Source organism: Globicephala melas, chromosome 17 (genome assembly GCF_963455315.2).
Source record: "Globicephala melas chromosome 17, mGloMel1.2, whole genome shotgun sequence".
NCBI classification, from domain to species: Eukaryota; Metazoa; Chordata; class Mammalia; order Artiodactyla; family Delphinidae; genus Globicephala; species Globicephala melas.
This window is the reverse complement of record NC_083330.1, coordinates 51,378,327-51,387,709: the sequence shown is the minus strand read 5'-3', so window position 1 is coordinate 51,387,709 and position 9,383 is coordinate 51,378,327. Positions and strand designations below refer to the sequence as shown.

At 42.0% G+C, this 9,383-nt stretch overlaps 1 protein-coding gene across 2 annotated transcripts; it reads left to right on the top strand.

The window, feature by feature from the left end:
* Positions 1-380: 380 nt before the first annotated feature.
* Positions 381-9,112, top strand: TMEM74 (transmembrane protein 74). 2 transcript variants are annotated; one of them, XM_060287329.1, is made up of 2 exons: positions 381-503; positions 2,594-9,112. In XM_060287329.1, exon 2 carries the CDS (start codon positions 2,989-2,991, stop codon positions 3,904-3,906), a length of 918 nt encoding a protein of 305 aa, XP_060143312.1. In that variant the 5' UTR covers positions 381-503; positions 2,594-2,988; the 3' UTR covers positions 3,907-9,112. The 2 variants fall into 2 exon arrangements, with proteins under 2 accessions (XP_060143312.1, XP_060143313.1); XM_060287330.1 differs by having other exon boundaries at positions 406-503; positions 2,824-9,112.
* The last annotated feature ends 271 nt before the right edge of the window (positions 9,113-9,383 follow it).

Here is a 9,383-nt window from a genome sequence, read left to right as displayed (position 1 = left end):
ATCTGTAAAATGAGGATTAATAAAATCTACGTGGAGGATTTGTTCTGACTTTTAAACAAAACGAAATATGCATATTGCCTGGCACATAGTTGTAACTAAATATACACTCCTTCCCTCATAATCCTGTGGCCACACCTGAGGCTAGGGGACCTAAGCCTGAGTTTAAGAGCCAGCGATTTCTTCTAACGTGCCAGGCCGGAGCACGGAGGTATAGCGGGAACTCGTCTTCAGGGAGGGCAAAAACGAGAAGGTAGGACAGAAGAGAGACAGGAGGGAGGCAGGGAGGCCGAACCGCACTACATCTCCCGGGATGCTCAGCAAGAGGGAGAGCCGAGCCCCGCCCCGGCCCGCCCAACCGGCACAGCAGGCGCTGCCCACCCCACGGAGCCCGGCGGCGCGCAGAGGCTACAAGTGCTGCGGCTTGTGAGCGGGGTACTTTCCCGAGGAGCCGCGCAGGGAGAAGCGCGCGGTGCTCGAGCATCGCTGGGTGGCCAAGGCAGGAGGTGAGTGGCGGAGAGAGGGACGGGGAGGAGGCGCTGGGGCGAGGGAGAGACCCCGAGAGCCTGGCCGAGCGTCCCCAGTCCTTGCCCAAGGTGCCTGCCTTGCCTTAGGGTATTTGGCGAACGCAGCCCAACACTGGGTACCTCGGCGGACGCGGAGTTCACCCGGAATGGATTGACTGATTCCGCGAAGGACACCGCTGCCCGGAGCTCGCGGCGCGCCCTTCCCGCACAGCGCGCGCAGGACGGATCCCGAGGTCGCCTCCCCCAAACCAGCCTCGCCTGTGTCAGTTAGTTCCAATGCAAATATTAATGTCCTTAATTGCTGGCAGACGGACGAGGGAGAGTGCTGACCCCTCGTTTTGCGGTGCAGTTTTATTAACCGCGCTCTTAAACCAGAGACGAGAGGGAGTAGACTGAAGGAAAGAGCCTTTAGCTGGTCCCCTGGGATTATCCATTCTCCCCTGAGAATGGAAGCCCCGGATAACGGAGCTGCAAAGGAAATCGACTGTGCGGCTTGTTCCGATGGAACAAGCAGTCTCCCTTTTAAGAGAAAAAGAAGCAGGAGAAGGGAATTAAGTGGAGATTTCTCTCCCTCTTTGTTATAAATTGGAAGTCCCATAAGGGACTCTGCCGATTTTTATCTAAAGTAATCCAATTTGATGGGTTATTTGTGGCAAGGGTTAATCACAGCGCCTAATGTTTGAGGGAACTGCGAGATGATTTCTCATTTCAGTAATTGGTCAAACCCGTTATCATCGCTTCCTTCACTGAGGGATCCTGCAGTGGGGGTCTGTCCACCTACTAAAGGAAAGCTCTGGTTCAGTTGTGTTTTTCCTGCACCTGATTTTGTTTGCTTTTGTTTTGGGTTTGGTTTTTATCTGTTTTAGCCCCAGAGAAACGCCGATAATAGGAGAGAAGTGAGTGTGTGTGTGTGTGTGTGTGTGTGTGTGTGTGTGTGTTTTAAACAAACTCTAATGTAGAACAGAAAACATGTAAATTTCCTCTCCCATATTTTAAGTGAGTTGCCAGGTGGACTTTAGGTTAGCCTACCTGCGTTTCTGTGTGGGTTTACCAGCTGCTGGGATGTGGATTTTGAAGCATAATAAGCCTCCAAGACATGAGTTAAATCAGTTATTACCCTGAACTTGGAAGCAAAATAAAAAGGGCCCTTGCTTGAAACCTCTGTACTTGGTGATAGTGGAAAGTACATTTTTATTCCTCAGAAAGATGGCAGAGGCAGAGAAAGATGGGCAACTGGTTTTCTGCTCAACACAAACTTCTGTCCCATAAATGTGCCTTGCTGTGGTGGGGCTGAGGGCATGTGACGGATACAGAGTTCCAGAGGTAACTTTGGAAATAGCTTTCCACCTATTTGCCTCAACAAAACTGTGACTCTGTGGGTTGATGATTTGTCTTTTATTGTCAGTTTACTTCTAGATTGGATTTGTGAAAACTTCTAGACAGTTGATTTCCTGTACACATTTGTTAGCAAACCATGCCGAGGTAGAGGAACTCATACCCACTCAGACCCAGTGAGTGGGAGTAGCAGACCTATACCTGGAGCAGGCAGGTGTGTGTGTGTGTGTGTGTGTGTGTGTGTGTGTGTGTGTGTGTGTGTGTGTGTGTGTGTGTAGGAGTGGGCTAGCCCATTGTGTTTTGCAGAGATCACACAATGAGGTGTGTCGTCCACATACTTTTGGGTCCAGAACATGCTACCACCATCTGGCAGTAAGCTGAGAATGGAAGCACTGTGAACAAGGCTGTGTGACTAGGGTCTCTGGATATACAAAGTGTAAGGTTAGGAGGGGTGGCTGATCAAGCTAGCCATCTTTCACCCATTTCAGAGCTACCCAGTCAAAATGCTGAGCCCCAGCTCCAACAGAGCCCAACTGATAGTGACATACTGATTGGTTCACCCATGGTGACGCTCTAACACTAATCTGTCTTAGAATCTGTTCTGAACTACAGAGAGTCTAAACACTTATAATTTAACTGAATTGTTGAGAAGTCTGTGCTTCCCTAGATTCTTCAGAAAATCAGCAGCTCTGCTAAAAAAGGTCCCTGCTTTTCTCATTTGTATCTCTATGCAGGAAACCTGCCTTCTCGTTTGAGGGATCCTGTCACCGAAATGTGTGAGTCCTTGGATAAATTTGGCTTGGTGACGGCAATGCTTTCTTCAGAGACACTGCCACTTCCTCCATGTTCCTTTTCTACCCTGGCCTAAATTTCTCAGTGTTAATCCCTGTGATAAGACAGAGGATTTGCCCTTCTCACACTTTCCCACCACTAGGTAGCCTCTCCTTTCTCTTACCTCTTTTAGGAGGAATTGGGGCTGAAGTGTCAAGACCTGTGGCTACAAAGGAGATGAGGGCCTCAGGAGCAATACTGCTGGTGGTACGGCCTTAGCTCCTGTTGGGTTCTTATCTAACTGTGTTGCTATTAGCAGACTTTCTGGAAGCTGCTGGGGGATGTCTGACTAGCTCCAATGGAGCTCCACTATCTTGCTAAGAAGAGCAGCCAGGCAGCCCTGTGTGATGCTGTGGACTGGAGTTCAGGAGGGCTTCCCAGGGACCAGGCAGATGCAGCAGCCACTAAAGCTGCTCTCTGCTGCCAGAGACATTGTACGTCGACACCAAGAGCACCAGAGAGGGAAGGGTCTAAACTTAGCCCTTCTCCAGCATCCCCTTGCCCCTCACTGCAAGACAGTGCTATTCAGCTAGACTTCTTGCCACCAGGGCTTCTCAACTCAGGGAACAACCAAATAACAGCAGAACAGAAAGTCTGTGACTGCTGTAGCCAGGAATTAGAAACTTCTTTTACCTATGTGGATGAGAATATCAACCTGGAGCAAAGGAACCGGCGCTCCCCTTCAGCAAAAGGGAGTAAGCACCTGGGAGACCTTGGCTGGGGAAATCCAAATGAGTGGTCCCCCGAGGCTGCCATATCGCTGATATCCGAAGATGAAGATGATGCAAGCTCGGAAGCCACCTCTTCAGGGAAGTCAGTAGACTATGGTTTCATAAGCGCCATCTTGTTCTTGGTCACTGGCATCTTGCTGGTGATCATCTCTTACGTTGTCCCACGGGATGTGACTGTGGATCCCAACACTGTGCCGGCCCGGGAGATGGAACGTCTGGAGAAGGAGAGCGCGAGGCTGGGGGCTCACCTAGACCGCTGTGTGATTGCCGGCCTCTGCCTTCTCACGCTTGGGGGGGTCGTTCTTTCCTGTTTGCTAATGATGTCCATGTGGAAGGGGGAGCTATATCGGCGTGACAGGTTTGCCTCTTCCAAAGAGTCTGCGAAACTCTACGGTTCCTTCAACTTCAGGATGAAAACCAGCACTAATGAAAACACCCTGGAGCTGTCCTTGGTAGAGGAAGATGCTCTCGCTGTACAGAGTTAATTCTGGTTGTGAACTTCTTGAGAGTCTGCCTTGGCATTTTATATGAACAGAACAAAGCAAAGCAAAACAAAACACAACACATTTCTTAAAAGTAACAGTGCAGTTTATTTGCCTGGCGAGGAAAGTCTATTTCCCAAACGAACAGCCAGTGAGTGTTTTTGTTCTCTATGTACTTTTATGTAGAAGAAAAGCCATGTAAGATGCATGAAGAAACCACAACCAGCTTCACCAGTCCTCAAGAGCTGAGAGTAATTAATCTGTAATGGCCATCAGCTTCTACTTCTATAGCAAAATACTTCTAACAATCCAGTGTGCAAACGATTTCTTTTACATGATATGGGATATTATTCTTTGGACACTAGGAGGTGTAGGATCAATTAGCAACCTATTTTGTGAAAAAGAATGTAAGCGCTAATCACATAATAAGGCTTACATTTAATTCTCAAAGGTGCTTATCCATTTTCTTGCTAAATTTATTCTTCCTGTAATTTGGCTAAACACTAAAATATGGGGTTTTGACTTTGAATATTTCGAAGCTTGAGGATACTGATTATTTAAAAATGCAAAAACACATATGTTATATTCAAAACTATTCCAGTACACAGAAGTGGTAACTAAGTCATAAGAATAAACTTTCTAGTAAAATAAAATTATATAAATCAAACAATCTGAATTTAACCCAGAATGGTAGTGTCAGATATTAGGCAGTGTCACATGCCCATTTTCTAGATGAAGTAAAATTAATTGCTGATATAAATTTCATTTTCTGTTTGTGATTTAGCTATCATACTGGTTATGCGCACTCTTGAAGTCTTTCCTGGTTCTCACACCAGAGAGGCAAGAATAAGATGTTTTTATCCTATTTCCAGATATCTAAGCATCTAGGCAGGTTGACTCATGATTGGCTCAGGCACACTCCCAGGTGACATTTTGTTGTTGTTTGGAGAAAACCTCCAATACAAGTGCAGCTAGACTCTTGGCGACCGTGCCTAGAAACTGGTGTCATTTACTCAGGCCAAGCAACAAGTCATTGCGCCAGGATCCAGCAGTCCTTAAGCTCACAGCCAAAAATATTAAAATGAGAAGAGGGAGAGACAGACTAAACACACTGACTCAGTGGGAACTGCACTCCTCACCAGAATCCACCTGCCCCTAACAATGGTCTAGGCATCATTCTGAGCACCTAATATCCAGGCCCTGAGTACCTGTGAGATCTTGCCTCATGAATTCAAACTTGCTTGATTAGAAGCACCATGAGCAAAACAGTAAATACTTTGTAAAACACACACCTAGCATCCATGCTAACTCAGTGTCTTGGTACGGTTATGGTTCAAGAAGGGGATGGGGAATGCAGCCTCAGAAATATCTTGCATTTTAGAATTCTTCTCTGAGGTGTTTCCAACTTCCCACTTCAAGAGTTGTTTTAGTTTCCATTACTGTGTTACCAGGATCAGTGGGGCCATTCTTAAAGAGGACTGGAGCTGGGAATTGGGGTGGGAGGGCAGGAAAGGGGAGGTGAGAAAGTGATTTCTTTGTAGATTCTAAAGCCTAATTCTAATGTCTGAAGTTTTTGTTGTTATTGAAGACTGTGGAATATGTGGGTGACTTTGGCTGGCAGAGTGTGTGAGTCAGGATATTTATGTGAGTGAGCTCTTGTGGGTGTCAGATTGATTTGATGAGTTAGGTACACTATGTGTTAGTAAGGGTTAAAGCGAAATGCAAAAAGAGAAGATCAGAGGATAATAAAAATAGTGAGGACAGGTGTGTGAAAGAATTATTAGGTTAAAATGGTAAATTATATGGACATCAGAGGAAGCTGGATGTAGCTGGATTACCTTATCCTATGTAACAGACTGTTGCTGATTTGGAAACAGTTGGTATAATATAGACATGATTTCTGGTTTCTACTGCTTTTTGAAGAAACTTTTGTTTTACCGTGACTCTCATGTGTTGAGGCCGGCTTAACAGCAGTATAAATTTCATATTCTGAGGTTTATATATAAATTTTCAGATTCTAGCCTGCTTGAGGATCTGCTTTGCGTGACGTTGAGGCAATAAGGGAATAATCTCCTTGGCTTCGTGAGTAGGTCTGAGCTGTGTGTTTTTTTAAAATATACTTTTAAAAAATACATGTTTATTCAGAGATGCTAAATGGCATCAGCTGAGTTTTGTTTTTATTTATTGATGAAACAGGATTAATTAGTCAAATTGCAGACAAACAATTAATGAGAAGCCTGATTTTTCAGCTTCTGAAGTAAGACAAATTTGAGAATCAGGTGTTAGGACGTTTTTTCAGTTCTGTAAAACTGATGCTAAAGGAGAAAAAGTCAAAGCTCTTCATTTGGAAGCAATTAATGAATGTTGTAGTGCTACCAAACTACATATAGTTCTGATGTGATCTAAAGAATATATATTCCTACATATATATTCATATAAATATATGTATATATCCCAATTAGGAAAAAATATTCAGGGAAAAAAAGACTTAGAATATATTTCTTCCTTAAACTTTTAAAATTGAAATATAGTAAGTATATGCTTACTTATGTCAACATTATTTAAATCTGCTCGTATATAGGGCAGATATATAGGGCATATCTCTTTTAACTTCTCCTTTTATGTGGGCAGACCATTACTCCAAAAGGAACCAATTCAGAACATCATCTGGGTGTCTCCTCTAGTGCTGTGTTGACAGGATTTAGACAACTGCCTTAATCAGTTATGATTTCCCCAGGTATTCAGCTGTGTAGCTGTAGTTCATCCTGTCAGTGCCTAAATTCAAGAAAAAGATTAACTGAATTTAAAGTGATGGTAACACAGGTAACAAAAAACCCTGAACTTTAGACACTGTTTTTTCCAATCTGATAAAGAGGGTCTGGGGCTCTAAATATATTTATTTAGAAGTACTTTGGCAACATCAGGTGATACTGTTATAGTCACTGAACAGACCATAGCTATGGTGCTGGTCTTGGAGTCTTCCTGGAGATTTGTGACTTTACGCCTATCTCTTTAACATGGTGCTGGTTGTTATCTATGAGAGCTTTTATTGCTAGACCTGGAGAAGCAGAACTCTTTTTGCAGAGGTCCATAGTTTAGGTCTTTAACTTTTTACCAGGTTTTAGAAAACTAAACTTAGAGTCACCTTCCTAATCTTAAAAGAAGACAGCTCATTGTTCAGCGTTGAGACCCAAAGCGGTGAGTACCACAAAGAAAGCTGCCTTTCTCTATTACTACCGGGATCTACAGGCTGCTAACGAACAGTTTAATTGTCTTAATGACTTTAATAAAAACTGTTCCTTTTTAGTTCACCTTAAACTGTTTGTGGCAGAGCTGCCGTGATTTCTTTGTAATGTTGTGTGTCCTTTTTAGCCATCTGGAGCTCCTAAAGCAGACCATCTCATACGATGTACTGGCTCCCTCATAAGAAGAATGTCTTTCCTCCAGGCTCCCCATTTCATAGCTGGTTTGTAGTTTAGAGGATTACAGGACTGCTTGGAACCATGAAATTCTTGGTGGCTGTGGGTGTTTTTACCCACAAAATTGCCATGCCCCTTGATGCTATACTACCTAGCTACTTGCCTTGCTATCAGTCTCACATGCTTTACTGTCTGCTTAAAATATGAGTCCATCCCTCTCATACTTAATTGTTTTAGGGACCCAACTGGACCAGTACTGGCACATGTCCTTCGAGGTGCAAATTTAGACAAAGAGACTGCCCTACCAAATTCCTTTGTGCCTTCCCTTTGCTGCTGGGCATAAGGATAAATGAGTGAGTGAGAATTATGTCAGTTGAATATCAGGAATTAAAGGTGTGAATCCAAGTGGCTCTACTTTTTGTTACTTCTTTGTGAGAGGCAAAAATTCTGGGCAAGAAGATTTGAACATTTTAGGCTTCATCTTTCACACGTGCAATGACAGGCACATGCAAAACCTGTATTATTCATATAAAGTTAAACAACAAATGTTCTATGTATATATTAGGAGAAGGTTTTCCAATCTGAAGGCCAGATTCCATTGCAGCAATAACTGCTACCACAAAAATGTGGTCTGACAAAAGAGATTCACAACCTTCACCAATGGTTCACCTGTTCAGCAAGATTTAATACCACCAACTATATTCCACTGTGACAAAGGAATAAGACAGATCCTTATAGTTCTCTGTAATGGGGTTTACCCTTTCCCAGAATTGGGCATAAAGAATGACTACAATAAAAAGAATTACGATGAAATCTCACTGGCTTTTCTCAGTATAAAATGATTTGTAAAGAGAATTGACATATCGGCTTTCAGCTGATTTTCAGCCATATCATTTTATGGTTCATAGTATTCTATAATATTCTTTCCTTCCAACTTTCATATGGGCATAAGCCTTGGGAAGTAATTGGCCTGACTTGTGCACTAGCACTGTAAAAAGTAAGATGTTATTTTAAACATAAAAAACTGAGTTCAAAAATCCATGGGTTACTTTTAAGAGTGCACCTATCATTTCTGTTTGCTAGTGTGCAAGTTTATGTACACTCAAGTCTATGTATCTACTAGGAGAATATTTTATAATTATAGAACTGTAACATTTAAAGCTATCATTAGAATAATTTTCTTATAGGAAACTTGGCATGCCTTAATGTTGACTTTAAGGACAAGAGAAGTCTTTCACAGGTCGTGAATGAAGAATTTGCCATCAACCTCAGAATGAGATGCCATAATTATATGGATTGTTTTGGTTATTCAGCTTCCTGCAGATGCTTAATTTACATTTTTAACCTCCCAATTTTAGGCTCATAAAAGTGTGGCATATTTAGAAATCATTTTACCATGATTATTATTTTATTTCAGGGAAATATGAGTAGCAGACAGTGTTTTCCTCTGCTTTATTAATTCTCCTGTGTTTCAGGAAGAGCCAGCCTTGTTTTCGCACTACCATCTTCATGCTTCCTAGCCAGGCTCCAAACAAATGTCATACAAGAAAGCAAAGATAGGTTATTCTATATAGTGTATTGAGAGTTTTAGTTTTATGGTTCTCATCGTGCTTTAAATTTTACTGTTCTTGCCAAACAAGAAAAATAATTTGATGTTGATTATTTGTTTTTGATATTCTAAAAGGGCAGTTATTAAGGTTCTTGGCTTTTTATTAGGGCATTTGATGCCATATATGTTAATAGCAAGTGTGTCATATCATTTTAAAATAAAACTATCTATTAAGATGTTTTATTGTGTTTGTTAACTTTCATGTAAATCTGAATCTTTAATGCTGATTTGATCTTTTAAAATTATATTTCAAATTATCTATCGAAAAAAATTAGAAGTAATATTTACCCCTGATTCAAGCATAACATTCTTCTTGCTACCATATAATTGGACAATGTAAACTATGCCTTTTGTTTTTACTTTATATGAAATAATGAAAGCTATTTGGGTTTCTCTAAATTCTTCAAGAAATACAGGAATAGATATTTTAAAAACACTTACCTAAAAAATCT

Bases quoted from the DNA above. Each gene is read 5' to 3' on its own strand.
- TMEM74 (XM_060287329.1), top strand. From the start codon at position 2,989: ATGGAGCTCCACTATCTTGCTAAGAAGAGCAGCCAGGCAGCCCTGTGT.